This window comes from Lycorma delicatula, chromosome 11, assembly GCF_047948215.1.
Source record: "Lycorma delicatula isolate Av1 chromosome 11, ASM4794821v1, whole genome shotgun sequence".
Classification (NCBI taxonomy): Eukaryota; Metazoa; Arthropoda; class Insecta; order Hemiptera; family Fulgoridae; genus Lycorma; species Lycorma delicatula.
Window position 1 is genome coordinate 80,501,438 of NC_134465.1, and position 20,206 is coordinate 80,521,643.

General features: G+C 29.2%; 1 protein-coding gene across 1 annotated transcript in view; it reads left to right on the plus strand.

Moving 5' to 3' along the window:
- rg (A kinase anchor protein rugose) overlaps positions 1–20,206 on the plus strand; it is a 1,091,579-nt gene that overhangs the window by 606,366 nt on the left and 465,007 nt on the right. The window contains exons 22-26 of the mRNA XM_075379107.1: positions 1,299–2,832; positions 6,568–6,642; positions 11,177–11,390; positions 15,157–15,310; positions 17,273–17,452. Coding sequence (XP_075235222.1) covers positions 1,299–2,832; positions 6,568–6,642; positions 11,177–11,390; positions 15,157–15,310; positions 17,273–17,452 — 2,157 coding nt within the window. The remainder of the gene's footprint in view (positions 1–1,298; positions 2,833–6,567; positions 6,643–11,176; positions 11,391–15,156; positions 15,311–17,272; positions 17,453–20,206) is intronic.

Genomic DNA, 20,206 nt, shown 5'->3' on the forward strand with positions numbered 1-20,206 from the left:
TTAACCTCCGGATCCACCATTAGGCATTCTTCAGAGGATGAAGATAAATGATTTGTAGCATGTGTGAAAATGCCATGCATAACTTAACTGCATCTTTCAGTTCACTATCCATATGGATATTCTCCAAGGATGAATATCGATAATATCATGAAATGAATATCTTTAATATCCAATTTAGTTGCGAAAAGAAGTAAAAATCACATGGTGCCAGATCTTTTGAATATAGAAGGTGTGTAATAGATTCTAAGTTCAACTTCACAAGAGCCCCTCCTAGTGTTTGCACGTGATGTGTGTGGTCAAGCATTATCATGTTGCAGAATCAGATCTGTGAATTTTTGAACACAACACACACATTTCATAAGTTGTTTTAAAATCTGTATGTATTGGACACAAGTTACAGTCAGTGTGGCTTTCAGGTAATCAGTTAGATTCACACATACACGTGTTTGGAATCCTAGAATTTCATCAAGAGAATTTTCTTTTGGAAAGGGTTTGTTTTGAATTTTTTTAATTGCTGCGAACCATAGTGATAGATTCCATTCTTTGCCATTTTTCTTCTGTGTCATAATGATGCACTCAAGTTTCATCTCTCGTCACAATATTGAAAATGAAGTCATCTCCCTCATCATGATAACATTTCAGAAGCTGTTGCAACATTCATTTTGTTATTGTATGTTCTTTTTTCTGAGTTTGTGTGCCATCCACTGCAAACAGATTTTACAATAGCTCAGTTGAACAGTAGTGTATCCTACTGATTCTTTTGATATTCCTATCTGGGTGATGATGTGTTGTTGTGTGATCCGGTGGTGGTCATTTTGAATTGATTCAACACCTTTTTTTTTGTGCTTCATTTAAAAAACTGGTCTACTACTGCAAGGCTCATCCTCAATATTCCCTTTACTACCTTCTGATACTCTAAATTCTATTTCTCGCCTATTTACAGTTTCATCATAAATGGCTTTTAGACAATGATTAATGTCACTATGTTCTATTTTCCTGTTGTTAAAAATACAATCACTTCACATTGTTTTAGATGCGATGATATAGCAGTCGTATTCGACTCTACAACCATGGTGATTGATAGAAAATGAGAGGACTTGGATCAGCAAGGAATCTTAGTAACAGGGGATGAAACTACAGGATTGTAACACCTGTTGCTTTATGTGACATTTTGTTTCTGCCCCTTGTGTTAATATTTTACCACATATTTATAATTAATTAGAGCATATATATCTTATTAAAAATATAATAATAGATAAATTTTCAGTGAAATCTTGATTTATTTTTTTCTTTATTAGGATTCAAACATAGACAAGGATGAGCAGCTTAGAGAATCAGATGTACCATGTAACTGTGAAGCTGAGGCAGTCCCTATTGAAGAAGATACTTCTGCTTCCACTATTGTTGGTTCAATTATAACTGCAGCTGAAGCTATTGTCACAGATTCAACTCCATCACCATCATCAACACCACAACTACATAGTAATCAGAATACTAGCACTACTCAAACACTAAGTGAATCTATTACTGGATATGCAGAGAAGAAAGATGTTGTATATGGTGAAGGAGAAGTTGCAGATGAATTGCAACAAGAACAACAGTTAGAAGTCGCGAATAGTGATAGAGATGTTCACGATAATGAGAATGTATCGGTCGATTCGGTTGTGTTATCGGTTGTTAATAAAAGTGATGATGGTAATAATATTAATGAAGTTGTGCCTGAAAATGATGTTAAAAATATTGATGGATTAACGAATGAAAATAATGTAATAAGTGTTTTAGAAAGTACTTTAAGTGAAAATACTTTAAGCAGTGGTGATAATAGTGAAACGACTATTTTACTTAATAGTGACATTAATAAACTAGTTGAACGTGAAATTATTGACAGCGATACGTCTGAAGCATATTTAACACCGACTGAAATCGATCGTAAAGATGTCGATCCGGAAGAAATACCACGAAGTGTATCTGAAAAATTACCCGAATCCGTCCAATCAGAAGAGAACAGTGGTGGCGATATAGAATCGATTGTTACAACGACGAATCAGGAAGAAGAAAATGAAGATATCGATGAGGAAGAAGATGAGGAAGAAGAAGAATTAGCCGATGAAGAGATCGATGAAGAAGATGATGTCGAAAAGGCTTCAAATAAAGTAGAAGATATTAAAGACACAACTACAGCGGTGATTACAATGACGCAAAACGAATCGGCAGCGGTAACAGGAATCGTTAATGTTAATCCAGAAGAAACAAGTGATACTTGCTCAAGTGATAATAGTGTTAAAAGTGATTGCAGTAAAAAATTAAATGCCGAACTCGTTAAAAATAATAACGATACTAATAATTTAAGTGATGATGTAAGCAATCATAAACAGTTAACATTAAAATGTACTGATAATACATCCTCCTCTGATTTTCCGTCCAATAATGTCGTAATTATTAATACGTCCATAGGCGATGACAAATCGAATAATACTAGTGTTAATAGTAATTTAACTGTTGTTAATAATGTAAATATTAATGTTAATGATAAAGAACCTTCTAATGATAATAATTGCGATGCTGGTGCAGATGTTGTTGTTAATATTAATAATAATGATTCGAAACAATCAGTTGTGAGCGAGTCATCACAGACACAAACTCAAAGTTTTGAATGTAAAACTACAGCTTCATCATCTACAAATTGTGTTGTTAAAAATAGTAATGGGTTTAATGAGTCAAGACATTCTACTACTGTTAACGATCATCATTTAGTTGAAGATCATGATGCTTATGAAAACGACAAAATGAAAATGAATGGCCATATTGATGAGAATTCACCTCACAGTGATGGTAAGTTTATTTAATTTAGTTATTTATATTCTTATAATGTTAGGAGGCTAAGTTTAAATAATCAGTTTAATTTAAAGTTCAATTTTTTACTAAATGGACAAATCAGAATAAAAGATAGCACAGAAACTATGTTTAAAAAGGAAAGATTGATAACTACTTTATAAAATGAGATTTTTGATTCGCTAACGATTATTTATTTCTTTTACTGTTTGTAATGAGAAAATTCCGTTCTCTGTAAAATTTTGAAAATATTTTATACTATTAATGAATAAATTTTTTTATCAGTAAAATTCTCAACGCAATACAAATGTATTTATTGTTTAGTTTTCAGATTCTAATCCAGTATTTCCCCGTAACCTTTTAATTTATGTAGTTTTATTAATAAAATTTAAAAGTTTATGCAAAATATTTTGGCATTGAAAGGTTAAAAATAATTCCTTTTTATACCGTTTTAATGGTTCTTAACCTGTAGTGTATAATTTTAGAAAAAAAGTTAACCTTCTAGTGCTATTGAGAAAGTTCTCTGCCTGTCAAAGAAAATAAGATTTTTCAGAAATTAAAAAAAAAAATATTTTTTTATTTAGTCACCTTGTAATTTGATACATTTAAGCCAATTTGCCCAGGCGCCAAATGTGGTGCATGTGAATATACATTGAAGCACAGATCATGGAGGTTTACAGCAACAACTTGAGATGTAAGTGTGTGCAGGTGCATTGTTGTGGTGAAAGAGCATTTTCTTTTTGTCCAGATATGAATTTTTAGCCTGATTAGCAGCCTACAATTATTCCAGTAGTGAAATATAATACTCCCGGTGATAGTCCTTTCTTTTTCCAGGAAGTCTATCAGCACCACACCATGAGAATCTAAAAAAAACATAATCATGACTTTTTCTTGAGATATAACTATTTTTTTTTCTTTGGCACACTTTCACTTTATTCCATCCACTGTTTGAAAGCTATGTCTGGAAGGCATGTAATGGCTTCCAAAGCCATGTTATCGCTGTTTGGTCCCTGGCATATAATGGTGAATCCATGTTTCATCTGCTATTATAAAACGTAAAAAAAGAAACTCAGTGGAATCGCATTTAAATTAGTTCCATTTTAGCCGCCATTTAGAATTATTCAGGAAAATGCATTTTCGATTGACGGTTAACCAACATGGAACCCATTGAGCAGCAGGCTATTTCGTAACCAAACATTTTGCAAAATGTAGTAGACATGATGTGTCAATGTTTGTGATGTCAGCAAGCTTATCTACCTTCAGTTGGTTAGCATCTAATTCTGCATTATGAATTTTTGTGATAATTTTGTCAGGTGTAACAATTTTTTGGGCTTGCTGAAAATTTATCAACTTGAATGAATCTACGACCACATTTAAATTCAATAGCCCACTTCTTTTACTATCAAAATGAAGGGAAAGAAACCTTTAAATTAGAATTCAACCCTTTTTTCATATTTCTTTCAGGGTTAAACATTTTAAAACAAAATACTCAAGTTTCAATTTTATTCATTTTTCAGAAAATATCAAAACTTCTTTGGTTTCCTTGATCGCCACAAACAAACAACTAAATGCATTCATCTGAACCTTTATAGCACGCCATCATAAGTGATAAATATCAAAGTCATTTGATCATTTTTGCACTATCTCTGTGTAAGGTCAAGAACTTCTGAATGACCCTAGTAGTAACTTCAGTTTTTTTTTTATTGCAATTTGGTTCATTTCACTTGATTATGACACAGTTGCTTCTTAGCAAAATGTTTTAAGTGCATTCTCTTACAGCTCTGCAGTTCATGCGTATGGAACATCTTGGAGAATAGAATATTAAAAATGGAAGAATGTGAAGATGTCAATGATCTAAGGAAATTTAAGTATTTATTACTATATATCATGAAAGGGCAATAATAATGGGTTCAGTTGTTTAATGCTGTTTGAGTTTAATTGTATATAGCAGCAAAAAAAACAAAAAACCCACTATATTATGTTAAAAAAGCTTATAATATGATATCCTCAGTAAAATAGGGTCATAAGTTAGATTTTCTGAAGCTGAGATTTTTATACCAAAAATTCATATATTTTTGCGTTTTTTTAGAAAAATATTGTAACTCCTATCATGCAAGTTAAAAAAAATTCACTTAATTCATCATTTTAATAGCAGCATCTATGATATCAGTGAGATTTAGTGTTAAATAGAGTTTAAGTTATTAGATAAGACACAATTTTAATAACAGCAGCTGAGATGGTGTCAAAAACTTTAAATATGTTTTTTCTGGAAATTACAGTTCTAGATTTGCATTTGTACTTTACTGGGTGTATGGTGTATGATATACAAGAAACTTTTTTAATTTTTAGTTAGTATATGATACTGTTATTCTAATGTGAGTGACTTTTATTATAACTATTATTGTTTCTTATTTTTAAATGGTATTGACTGCTATAGTTGACTGCCATTCAAAAATGTCAAAAGTATGCAGTGAGAGAAGTTCACCAAACATTTCTAACTTCGGTGACTATTGGAATCAGCTTCATTGCATATTGTTTTGCATGTTATCAATTTACTTATTTCAAACCCTTCAGTTTCTAGAAAAAACAATATATGAAACATTTTAGGTATTCTGGAACCTTCAGCATGTAAGGAACTGGAGTTTACTGCCTTAGGCAGACAAATTTACTTTTTTTTTAATTGAATCGTCAAAAGTTTTACCTATTTGGTTAAAAATAAGTAAATTTTTGTTATGATTTTTTGTAATTTATCATTATTTTTATTCACCTACATTGGATCTACTTTATTTTAGTGTTACGTTTATTGATTCTATCTTGTACTAAATATTTATTTTTTCTACTTTCTGTTCTTCTTCCATTATATTATAAATGGTTAAATCTTTTCTAATTTAATTATTCTTTAATCTCTAGAGTGATATACCTTTTGCATTCACAAAAAACTTAAGTTGTAGTATAAATTTAAGTTTACTTTTTAGGTATTAATAACTTTTTAACTTGTAATTAAATAGTAAAATATTTAGATGATTAATATTTTTTTTTTTTACCATGAATTCAATTTTATTTCATTTTAATATGGAGCATAACATGAGTAGGAAATAAATAAGACGTTGGTAATAAAACTAAGTTATATTACTCTTGATATTTTTCCTTTTTGAATTGTTTCATTTTGATGTTTTAAAAAACAGTTGTAATTAGTATTATTATGTTGATTTGTTTTGTCGTTAAAAGTGTCAGTGGGAAAAAAACACTTAAAAGAAGAAATGTAATTTTAAAAGTAATTTTTATTTATGAATTTTTTTTGTTTACTTATGCAAAAACATATATCTTCATTCATCAATTTCATTTAATGAGAGTATTTGTTATTTTCAATGTGAATTACAAAGAGGAATTATGGATCTCTTAGATGATGTATTAATTAATTAATGATTGTGTGTCCAATGAATTCTTACCAAAAACAAAATCAAGAAGATTTATTAAATTACTTTTACCAGGAAGCATTACTGAATTTTATAGGTTTAGTCCTTAAATATACATTTTCAATTTTTCCCATCTTCCAATTCTTGAATTGTTTTAAAATGTATAATTTTATTTGATAACATATTAACATTTATAACCCAACATCAGAATCTGTCCTATATATGTCATCCTTGTATTTTTAATCATTTTGGTGTACATGTTTGTATATCTGTATATACATATTGCATGTTTTACTGTAACATTATAATATGCTTACAGTAGGGCGAATTTCTCCTTTGATGAGACCAAACAGTGCCTCGATGTCCACACAAGTTGATCCTATACATTTCCATGGTGAGATTATAAAATATCTGTCTTCTGACCTTTATGTGTTTTTAGTGCTGATTTATTATTTTTTTCTTTTTGCTCTTTTTTTAAATTAAATTTTGCTTGTTTTTAAGTAAATTTATATTCTGTTTGCCTTGTCTTTGCCGTTTTAATCTACTTTGCCGTTTTAATCTATTTGCTTAATCTATTGGTTTGTTTTATTCCTATATTTTTTTTCGCTTTTTAATTTTTTATTCATTGGTATTTAAAAGTAGGCATAGCTGCGCCCATTTTTTCTCATATAAGAATGCAGTGCATTTTCTTTTTGTAATTTATGTCAGTTGTATTTTATTTGTATTTACATTTTCTACAGGAGCAGATTACCTTTTTAAGGATAATAGCATCTACTTTGTTTTTTAATTAAATTTTTTGACAAAAGGTCACATCACTAGTATAAATAGTAACTGAAAATCTTAGAGTAAACTGGGTAAAGCAAAAGTTGAGATGATAAATATGTGAATATATCATCAGAGGCTAATATTTGTAAAATTGTGAATATATGACCAAACTGGTCAAAAGGTTGCTATTTTTGGAACGAGTGAACGTATAATTATGAAATTTGATGCAGAACCTTATTCAGCTGGATTTTACTGAAAACTTAACTGAGAATTTTTTGATAAAACTCTCAGTAGTGAAAAAGTACAATGTGGTGAAAAATTTTTAGGGACACTTAAAAACACGAACTTTTATCAGAAAATACACTTTTCTAGGTTTGGAATAAAATAACTTTGTTAATTTACCAATTAACAAATGAAAATTTGTAGTTTACTTTGTGAGAATTTAATTCTGAGAAAATTGATGTAAATAACATCTATTAAAATTAAACACAAATTTGAGAAGTTCAACCAACTTTAATTAGAAAAAAACACATTACTGGATTGGAAAAATGATATGATTTTAAACAGAATAATTTACATACAAATGCTAAAAATTATTAAAAAAAAAATTGAATGACATCCTTCTAAAATATATTAAACATTTTAATTTTTTCATAGATTGGCAATAACAGCTGATCAACAATTAAATTTAGGGTGTAGCATTTGAATATTCATTTAAGCGGTGCTTTTGCTGTTATTGTTCGGTCAGTCATTCACAATGAGTGACACCATAAATTTGTTTTCATTTGGAGTGTTGATAGACAATTTATGGTAAAGTAAATGAAGATGGATCAGCTGCTGTGCTTGAATAACAAGAAAATTATCCAGATCAAAGAGTACTGGATCATAAAACATTTGAGGCTTTGGAGAGGCGAGTTTGAGAAACAGGTATGTTTAAACTAAAACGATTCAATGCTGGTCGTAAACTTTTTGTGAGAAATTCCAATGCTAAAGAAGCAATATTGAATGTGGTACAATTATCTTCCACCTCAGGCACCAGAAAGAAGATTGTCGCATCGCCTTATTTCTTAATGAAGTTTGTGGTGAACGTTATTGGAGCAACAATTATACCGGTTCCATACAACACATGTACAAGAATTATTACCACCTGAGTTTGATAAACAGATGAAATTTTGTCGATGGTTGATTAGAAAATGTGAACATCTTCCTAATTTCCTAAATAATACTTTAATTACTGATGAATCCTGTTTTACAAGAAATGACATTGTAAATTATCGAAACACAATAGGGCAGAAGAAAGTCTCCATGAGACTGCTACAATTTATTTCTGATGAATTTTTTAGTTTAATGTGTGGTGTGGTCTTCTTGGTATAATCGCATAGGCCTCTTTTTCTTACCGCCAAGATTCAATGGAGAGCAGTGCGTGCATTTTAAGCAAACAAATCTGATTGAACTCCTGGGAGATATTCCATTTATAGACAGAATGCGCAAGTGGGTTTTCAATGATGGTGCACCTGCTAAGTACTGTTATGATGTGATGAATCATTTAAATAACACATTTAGTTAGCAGTGCATTGGTCGAAATGAACCAATAAATTGGCACCTTGATCTCCCAATATCACACCACTGGATGTTTTCCTTTGGGGTTGGATGAAGTCGTTGCTCTAATTTGCTCATACTGGCACAGAAGAAGAATTGAAATCATATAATATAAGCTGGAGGTACTATTAGAAATAATAATTATGCTATTAGATGTGTATGGCTAGCATGGATCCAGTGAGCTGAACTATGCAATAAACAGAATGGTGGCAACATTGAGCAACTGCTTTGAAGAAATGTTTGCAACTTTATAAAGTAACTATATTGATATTTAATAATATTTAGAAAAAAACAAAAAGTATGTGACTTATTTTTTTAAATCTACTTTTTTATTCATTTTTTTTTGTTATTGATAAGTTTTCTGTTTGTTTCCATTTACACTATGTAAATGAAAACATACATTACACTATTTGCTAAAACATTGATGAAAATTATTCTGTTTAACAAACATCGTATTAGTTTTACCTATCCAATTTGTTTGTTTTGTTTCTAATTAAGTTGGAACTTCTGAAATCTGTGTTTTAATTTAATAGATGTTATTTACATAAATTTTCTCAGAATTAAATTCTGTACAAAGTTAACTAGAAATTTTTATTTGTTTTTATGGTTAATTAACAAGTTATTTTATTCTAAACCTAAAAAAGTATATTTTCTGACAAAACCTTTTTGTGTTTTAACCCGTTTTTCTTAAAACGTAAGGGATAATTAATAGAAGTCTGGGATCATTTTTCTTTTGTTCCTTAGATCCAAATTCATAAGGAAGGATTTATCCCTTGATTTGTACTTGAGTTTTAGTACGGTTTAATTTCACAGAGAGAGCAGAAATCAGGGCTAAATGTTTCACTAGCCGAAACTTGCTGACAAACTGTTTTCTGACTTATGCTTAAATAAACTTTTTTTGTTATTTTTGGTGGCAATAGAATCATCTTCTGAGAGATTGTTTTGCAGTTTAGAATCAATATACAGTATATATATCTATATTTATTTACACAGTATTTATATCTGTATTTGACATTCAGTATTTCTATTTATGTATATGTATGTTGATTTCTATCATTTATTTTCAAAGACATGTGAAAAATGTATGCTAAACAAACACAAAAAAATAAATAACACAAATAAATAAACATTACCACACTAGGAAAAATATAATTTGTTAAAATAGTTAATGCCTTGTAACTCAAAAATCATTGTAATGATTTTCAAAAATATGGGTATTAAATGATTAGTTTAAATTTCAAAATTAAAGGTAGATATATCATGAAAATAGCAGCCATTTTCTTATAAACTATAGATTTAATATTATTTCAAATTTAGCAAATAAACAAACAGAGGGTTTGCTAATACTACCTCCATGTAGCAAAAGTGCTTATGATAGCTTGAGGGCCTACTTAGAATAATATTTATTTCTAAACAGATTAAAAATAACAAATTAAATTTGTTTTTAAAAAAAAGAATTTAATTTAAAAACAAATTTATGTTAAAACAAAAATGTAAATGATTTGTTTAAAAAGTAGAAAATTTGAATTGTTTAAAAGTAGAAAATGTCTGTGCAAGTTGTATCTCAATTCATGCAGTTAACTAGAGTTTTTAAACATTACTACTAACTTGACATAACATTCATTTATATTCTTAATTTATTTACAAGATAATAATAAAAAATAGATTAGTTTATTAATAAATAAAAATAGGTTATTTGGTATGAATTAAATTCTCAATACATGTATTTTTACTTTAAAATAGAGTTACAATAAACAGTTCCACTATATGGAAATATTAGGGGACAATATTAGCCAACCAATTAATTTGCTTTTTGTTTGTTTTAAAAAATTTTTCAAACATTTGAAACATTTAAAAAAAACAAATTAGTTTAAAATTATGCTAATTTAACAAATTAGTTAAAAATATTGGTGGTGAAAAAAACAAATTACATAATCAATTGTAGATAAAAAGAGATAATTTTTGTAATTTGTAAGTTAAATTTTAATAATTTTATATTTATTCTAACTGGGTCCTAATGTTAAACTTTGGTAGCTTTGTATCAAAATTGACCCTTAATTTATTTTTAAAAAATAAACTTTTTGATTTCATGAATAAATTATTCAATTTCATGAATATTTTAATTATTCAAAATGGTTCTACTTACTGTACCATTTTAAATAAAAAACCTACTCGATATGTTCACATCATTACATTTGAACAAAGATCAAAATTATGTATTAAGCTACATAATAAACTGGAATCAAAGATCATGATTTATGTTGTCATAATATGATCACAATGTGGTAAAGATAAACATCTTCATAACAAAAAAAACTTTGTAAACTTTCATTGTCAATTATTATGTAAATATATCTATGAATGTGTTTCATGGAGGTAGTTAAAAAAAAAATTAAATAAAATGAATTTATTTTTAATATATAATATGTAAAATACAATGATAATTTTCTATTAATATTATGTTTTTACAGAATTTGTATTTCTACTTGTTGCTAATTCAATACTATATTTTTACTATAAATTAAATTTATTATTATTTTTTGTTTCTTTTATTTAAAAAAAAGATACCAGAAGAATGAAAGGAATAATACCAAATTCAGTCACTGTAAACAGCTCAAACAGTAGTGGCAGTGGTGGAAGTGGTTCTCGACCTATGTTTAGTCCAGGACCATCTCGTCCACCATTTCGAATACCAGAATTTAAGTGGTCTTATATACACCAGAGACTCTTATCTGATGTACTGTTCTCATTAGAAACTGATATACAAGTCTGGAGAAGGTAAGTAGTTAAAAAGGAAACCAACATATATACATAAATTAAGCAATTCATTTATTACTATAAAATATTATCTAAATACTCGTACTTATCTTAAATGCTATTTATCTTTTCTTTTTTTTTACTTGAAAATTTTAAAAAGTATGAAAATATTTGTTCTAATTGATATTTACCTAGTGAGTGATTTTTTTTTTTAATAGAAAATTGACAAGGGATCTTAATATTTAAATAATTAAATATCTTTAAAATTTGATTATTCATCCCTTAATAAGGAAAATAGTTTTTGAAAAAAAAGATTAAGTATAAACAGCAGTAACGGCTCACAAATAGGCACTGTGGAACTGCAGCACTCCCTATTTCCACTTGATATTATTGCTAACGTTAAATGTGACTTCTTTTTTTCTTTAATTATTTTTTTATACTTGTACAATATATAATCCTTAACTTAATGTCAGTAGCCATCCCCCACTTTATGAAAAAGATATAAAAATCTTTGTATGGAACTGTGCGCTTCACAGTTCCAGCAGCGTGGTGTTTGGCTGTTGTGCATATGCGCACATAGGAAGCTGGATGTGAGGCTGCAAGGGAGAGAGCACTATTGCTCCTGCAGTGGTGATCCTGGCGTGCTGGTGGAAGGAATTTTTTTTTTACTCCACATGTGTATGGAATGTTCATTGTTCGTTCCCTTTTCTGGTTTAGTTGGTGGAAGGAATATGAAAGTGGTTTAGTTGTTTTTTCAGTAGTAATCAGAATATAGCGGAAAGCAAGGGCTCTTTGATTGCCAAATCTGTTCAAAAACATGCTCGAAAGGTGAAAGAGAAGGTAATTAGTAAAAACTAATCATGTATTTGTTTCTGTGTACACAGAAATTTAAATTAAGCACCAGTGGACTATAATGTTTTTAAGCGGACATTTTAGTAAGTTATCCAATAATACTAAAAAATATAATTTGTATTGACATTTTATTATTTATTTGGTTAAACCAAATACTATATTGTTGAACGTGATAAAGTGTGGAATTAGATCATTATCCTGCTTCCATCTATTCTGTTTGATTCATTTTTTTACGTTTATTTTATTTTACATGAAAGTTAAACCATGGCCTTGAAAAGGCCCATAAAAACGTTTCTGGACCAGCACCTCTACTAATTTTAGCCATGAGCCGCCACAAATAAACAGTTTAGCCCTTGTGATAATATTTCATATAAAGGTAATAAAGGGTTGGGGTAAAAGATTTTGTATTTTAATGCAAAAGTAAAACAAGGTTAATTTTTTTAATTTCATATGATATTTATTAAACAAAATATGTGGATTTTTGATCGACAGAATTAATGTGAATGATGAAGAACGTTCAGGGAGACCATTGATAAATCACCGAGGACTTGTTGAAACGCGTCGAATGAAATCAGAAAAGATTGTTGCTCAGCAATTTTCGACCTGGCCCTTGCTTTTCCTGATATTTCAAGAGCTGTTATCGGTCGCATTGTTCATGACCATTTCGGCTTCAGAAAGGTTTCTGCTGCACATCTTAATGGAATGTCACAAAAAACCCAAATGGGATCTCCTTTGAAATTTTTGATACACTGCATAGAAAAAGGTGATGAGTTCCTTAATTCAAGTGTTACCGGTGATGAAACATGGATTTCGTATTAAATGCCAGAGAAAAAATGGCAGTCGAGTGAATGGTGTTATCCTCAATCACCAACTATACCAACAAAGGTCAAGTCATAGCCATTTGGGATCAGTTTGGCATACTGCTGATAGATTTCACGCTTTGTGGAACAACTATAAATGCAGAAGCCTACAGCAAAACTCTACTTAAGTTAAGGTGTGCCATTCAAAATCGGCGACATGGGCGGCTGACTGACGATGTCATTCTGCTGCACGATAATGCATGTCCACATGATTTACTGAGTACATTTGGAATGTATGTCACTGATTTGTCACTGAGAACAGTGACAAAGGAATGTATAAGTAATTAGATATCTTTTAACAATCAGTTTGTTGTATACAAAACTTCTGTGGATTATATTTTTAGTATATGAAGTAAACGAAAATCACTGGAGGCTGGATAGGGGCTATACAATGGATGTTGAATGTTAATTATCCAAACATTTTAAGCAGTGTATGCAAGTTTTGCATGAAATAAAAAATATTGCTTGACAGTAGATTTCTTATGTGATACATAATGGAATCGTTTTACAGTTTTGCAGAAGCCTGTAAATATAGTGTGAAGTTCATTTAGTATGAGTTCAAGTAAGAGTCACAGAATATACTCGAGGTTTGTTTGATTTTGGTTTTCAAATAAATTTTTTTTAAATCATGCCGTTGTATTTAATGGAATTCCTTTCAGTAGTTTTACAATTGATTCGTGTTTCATAAGTAAGTGAAATGTGAAGAAATTCATAATGAATTTAAATAATAAATTCACGATAAATATTCATGAAGTACTTACAATAAATTTGTTAGACAATGAAGAAATTCTTTGCTGTCTTACTTACATGGGTTAAGAATTGTCAATATTACTTCTATTCTTTTTTTATTTTCTTCAGAGAATAGTCTAGGAACCATCCAAATCTTTTTGTATTCAAGATATTCACCAAACATTTAACTGAGGGTAGACTATGAAATCTGTGGAAATGATCTACAGTTTGTAATCTATAGATAATATATTTTCTATCAATTTGAGTTTTATTTTTAATATCCTAAAGTCTTTTGTTCACAAGAGAGGATCATTTATAAGGATCTTCATTGTGAACATTCTATCTTTCTTCATTGAACATGACACAATCGATTGATGACCATCTGCGAAAAAATCTGTAAGAGTTTCATAAATGTAAATGTATGTATATTATTGGTTATAATCACCATAGTGCTTATAGATGATCTGCAAATGAATCGCAAATCACTTCTGAAAGTGTTAGTTATCATTAAGATTAAAGAGCATCTTGTGCCAAACTTATTGTGGAAAGGGAAGATGAAGTAATTTTCTGTTGCCTTCTTCATTAAGCAGAATCTATGTATGCATATTAGTATGCTGAGCCCATCAAAATGCAGGAAATTCAGTCTTTCGACTGACACCTTTTTTTCTCTTTACTACTGGGGCTGGCTATATATTGAACATCATTACTCTTAATGAAAGTAACTTTGCCTGATGTTTCTTAAACCTCAGGTACTTCAAATGGATCATAGTCTTAATAGTTACTGGATCGTATGATGTAAGGCAACAAACTAATGTACATCTTTCTATTGTGAAACAGTGTACTACTTCAAATCAGTATCCACCTCTCTGTCTATCCATATCTGATCCCAGTTCCAGTTTATTGGGTCTGGTTGTTGACTTACCTTCACTAGTGCTGTTTGTCCATCCACACTCTCTCACTCTTTATTTCCCCCGGTTATCACCTTTAGTTTCCATCTCTCTTCTTTCCATCTTTGATGTTTTTATATACCTTATATTTCTTCCATTTATCTCAGGATTCTGTTTTCAGCCATTCTCCTGAGGTGTCCAAATCACTGTACTTGACTCCATTCAATTTTCTCTTAGACTATTTATTCTCAATTCCTTTATTACTTATTCTTTCTCTTGTTATTCCCATTATGCCTTTTCTTCCTTTGCCTTTTTTCTGCTAAATATGTATCCAAAACTACAAATTTCAAATCTGTATATAAGTTTAAATTAAACCGTAAAATTTTACCAGTGTTTTGTTATGTTATTTACACTTGTATTAACTTACATTGTTTGTATATATTTTTCTATTTGTTGCAGTCATAATACAAAAACTGTACTGGATTTTGTTAATAGTAGTGAAAATGCTATATTTGTTGTAAATACTGTTCACTTGATATCGCAACTTGCTGATAATCTTATTATTGCTTGTGGTGGGCTGTTACCCCTGTTAGCGTCTGCTACATCACCTAGTGTATGTATTTTTTTTTTTTAAACTTATTATAAATATTGTTATTTATTATCTATGAAATTGAAGATATCAAAATAATGATAGATTGTAAAATAACTGTGATTGTGAAAGTTAACAAATATTTTTTTTATTTATTACTGGGTAAGATATCTTAACTGAGAAATATTTCAGATGTTGACTTTTTGATTAATTTTTTATTATATCTGAATCAATTTCTACTTATAATAAATATATCAATAACAATAAATTGGATAGCTTAGAGTTGCCAAGAAAATTTGAGTAAAAATGTAGAACACATTTTTTAATTTAAATGGTATGGTATGATGCAAATAACCATCCCTATAAATACCAAAAATAATAATTATGTAATTTAAAATAAGGTTATTTGAATATAATTATATTGTTAATGCTAATTATTAATTTAAATGAGTTGATCATATTAAATTAAAAAATCTGATTTGGACACCACATGAGTTCCTTGTCACATATTAAATTACATTTACACATTTTTTGCTGCGCTAAAATTAAACTTATTTCATTTGAAAATGAGATATGATCTTCCAGTTCTTTAATAAAGTGGACAGTTACATAATTGCTGAAATATTAGTTTTTATTAACATCAAATATTTTTATACAATTGTTAATTTCACAATCTTACCTGAAATATTAGGATAGAGTAAAAGTCCCTTTATTACTCTTTAAATAAATGCATGTTGTATATCTATTTAATACTATGTTTTTTAAAATATTATGATGTAACCATCAACAAAATGAAAACAAAAACGAAGTAGGAGAAGGTTACTAAATTTTATAGCGGTATATACAGATGCCATGCTGAAACTAGTCAAAATGGATATTTCTGTTGAAATCTGAAAACCAAAATTTTTCACAATTACAATACTTCCTTTACTTTGTACAAGGAAGTAAAAATTATTCAATTTTTTTAAAATATTTTTATTAATTAATAAGTTTAATTAATGTTACTTGAATTACATTTTATTAAATAAATTAATATATTAGATTATTTATTTTTTAATTATTTTTTTAATTAATGATTTAAAGATTACTTTTTAATAATCTATTCTAAAGATAAATAATTCATAAACAATTATAATTGTATTTTTCTTGCTTATTTTAGTGAGTTTTTAACAAAAATCAAATTTCTTAAACCCTTGTTCATGTTCAGTTGACATTACTGTATATAGCCTTTCTCAGATTTCTTTTAAAACATACTGTTTTAATTATTTTTTTTTGTTTATTGGCAATTTAATATTATGGCAAATCTAAAAAATATGTTTTTTGTTTTATAATTTTTTTTTCCAAAAATTAATAAAGTTGCAGATGTGGGGACCAGTTTTGTTCAATTTTTTAAGTTAAAACGTTATTGGTCAGATGAGACCATAAATTTACCCTTAATTTAATTTCCAAGAATTCAACATGCCTTCATTTTACCATTGGAGTAGGAGTGGGTAAAATCTTTCACAAACTATAATTAAAAAATTAAGCACTCTGAACCCATTTTTATATGAAGTTTTGTCTTTATATGAAGTATCTGTAGAACATATCCTAAAATTCTTTCTGTTCTTTGTGAGATACTTTTTTTAGAGTATAATTTGTATTATACTGATGCAACAGTTAGTTAGTTATTGTTATTTTATTATGTATTAAATATTTATTATAAAGAAAAAAATAATTATTGGAATATTTTAAGAAAAATGCAAAATAAATAATCCTAGATCAATAACAAAAAAAATTACTTATGATTTTTGTAAAAACAAAAAATAGAACTGCCTTTATTATTTTTTTTTTTTATTTTGCTACAAGATATTTATATTCAGATTGTATTAATGCAAACTTCTGGAGTAAAAAATAGAAAAATAAAGTCGACAGTGTTAAGTTAAAAAAAAAATAGATAATGTTAAGTACAGAAGATTTTTTATTTTTTAAATTTTTACTTAATTTCAGAATGAGTTAGATGTTATGGAACCAACACAAGGTATGCCAATTGAAGTTGCTGTTTCTTTTCTACAACGATTAGTAAATATGGCAGATGTTTTAGTATTTGCTAGTTCATTAAATTTTGGTGAACTTGAATCGGAGAAAAATATGTCTAGTGGTGGTATTCTTCGACAATGTCTTAGACTGGTAAGTATTACCTTCACTTAATTTTATTTGAGTTTGTAATTTATAAAAAGTTTAAGAAACTACATTTTGATTTTTTTTCTACTTCATCTTATTTTAAATATTTCTGAAAAATATTGAGGGAACTGCTAGAATAAATGTCAGGGTGGCAGAGTGGTAGTGTGTGCCTTTCATGTGGAAAGTTCTGGATTTGAATCTCAGTCAAGCTTGGCACTTTTCATATGCTACATAATTCCTCTTTCATAAGTAGTGAAAGATTACTACTGTCCTTACAATTACTCTGTATTGACTTTTTTTTGTCTTCAGTCATTTGACCGGTTTGATGCAGCTCTCCAAGATTCCCTATCTAGTGTTAGTCATTTCATTTCAGTATACCTCCTACATCCTACATCCCTAACAATTTGTTTTACATATTCCAAACATTGCCTGCCTGCACAATTTTCCCTTCTACCTGTCCCTCCAATATTAAAGTGATTATAACAGGATGCCTTAATATGTGGCCTATAAGTCTGTCTCTTCTTTTAACTGTATTTTTCCAAATGCTTCTTTCTTTGTCGATTTGCTGCAACACCTCTTTATTTGTCACTTTATCCACCCATTTGATTTTTAACATTCTCTTACAGCACCACATTTCAAAATCTTCTAATCTTTTCTTCTCAGGTACTCCAATTGTCCAAGTTTCACTTCCATATAATGTTACACTCCAAACATATACCTTCAAAAATATTTTCCTGACGTTTAAATTAATTTTTGATGTAAACAAATTATATTTCTGACTGAAAGCTCGTTTTGCCTGTGCTATTCAGGATTTTATATTGCTCCTGCTTCGTCCATCTTTAGTAATTCTACTGCCTAAATAACAACCCTATCAAAATTACAACCCTCTCTTTCAAAATCTTGGTATATCCATTACTTTTTAGCATACCATCTATTGGAAGTAATGAAAAAAGGGGTTTCAGATATGAAACAACCCCAAAACATTTTTTTCTGGGAATGTTTAACCATTTTTTTGATATGAGCCAGTGATTTATTTTCATCTGATGCTTTTCAAAGGAAGAATTCCTTTTCCCTAGAACATAAAAATGTAACTCGGAAAACATATCATTTTTCCAGTCTTCTTTGGTCCAGTTATCATATACTTTGGCCCACAAGAGCCTTTTTTTGCATATTGCTGATGTTAAAAGCTGCTCTTTAGCTGGCTGACAGGCTTTCCATCTAGCTGCAAGAAGTCAGGGTCTAACAGTTGTCATGTGTAAATGTATTCCACTAGTTGCTAATTCTCAATTTTAGTCTGTAGAGATAGTTTTGGATCAAGTTTATTTTCTCTTGCTAATAACTGATCCTGTGTTTGAGTACTTTTTCTTTTATGGCCGCATTTTCCTTTCCCTGAGGTGAAAAGGAACTAGTTTCTTTAAATTGTTTTAAAATAACATTCACTGTCTCTAGTCCAACACCATGCTCAGAAGCTGTTTGTCATTGTGTCATACTATTATGTTCAGAAAGAAAAACAATTTTTGAACGTTTTCTACAAGTTATGTCTGTTACCTATTCAAGACACAGAACAAAAAATATAAAAATATGATTTTTAATAAAAAATAGAATAAACCTTCACAAAAAACTATTTATAACATGAAAATTGCTAAAAAAAACCGAAGAACAATTACCTCACATTATACAGACAAATGGAAAGAAAGATATTTTATTGAATAAATTATATTGGGAAGATATTTTATTTTACGTTAAAGATATAATGTTTAATTTGTATTGCAAAATCATTTTACATAATTGGTTGTAGAATATTTTCCAAAACACTTTTGTGCTTACATATTTATGTTTGTTCAATGTGGTGCTTCTTACTTCCTAATGTGGTGCATAAAACTTCCAGATCAGATTCAGCCTAAATAAATGTATAAAAATGATACAAAAATAAGAAGAGATTATGCAATTTTAAAGTACCAAGTGTACAAAAAAAATCAGGGCTTTAATTTATTATATCTGTTATATGAGGTATGCAGTGTTGATTTAAGGCTAGAACCAAAGAGCAAAAAGGTCAGTTTTAGTTGCATGCATGGTTATAGATTGATCTCTTATCTTTCTGTTTGGTAGCACCACTAGCAAAAGATGACAATTCTTGAACAGAAAGCTTTATGTGTTTTGTTGCAGTTTGCTAAATGTGAATCTGTCAGTTCAATGTGTGTTCTGTAGAAAGTTTAATTATGATCTTCCAAGTGACAATAACATTGTTGACAACATAATCAGTTTGAAACAACCAGATGTCTGTGAAAGAAAGAGTACAGGATAATTGAGGGTGTCTGAAAAAAATGTATAACGTGTCAGGTAGTCTTTCTTGCATACTCCTAAAAAATCCGTTAGGAAGACCAGCCGTGAACTAGCAATGGTAGTCATAACAGTGTGGAATGTTTTAAGTAAATGCTTACTTATGTGCCATACATGTTGTTTACAGCTGTTATAGTTTTGAAGCCTACCGACTATGCTATGCTTGATCAAAATGTTGCAGCATGAAGGTGAGTCAAAATGTTGCATCATATTGTATTTAGTGATCAACATTTCATCTTTGTCGAAAAGTTGGTAGTGGATATAGCTTCCTGTAGTTCATGCAAATATGTATTAGGGATTTTCTGGACATATCTGGGGCATATAATAACTTATGGTGCATAATAACTTATGGGGGCATATTTTAACTTATGGCGGCCCTCTGCCCTGTTTCCGATGCAGAAGTGTAAGTGTACATAAAAT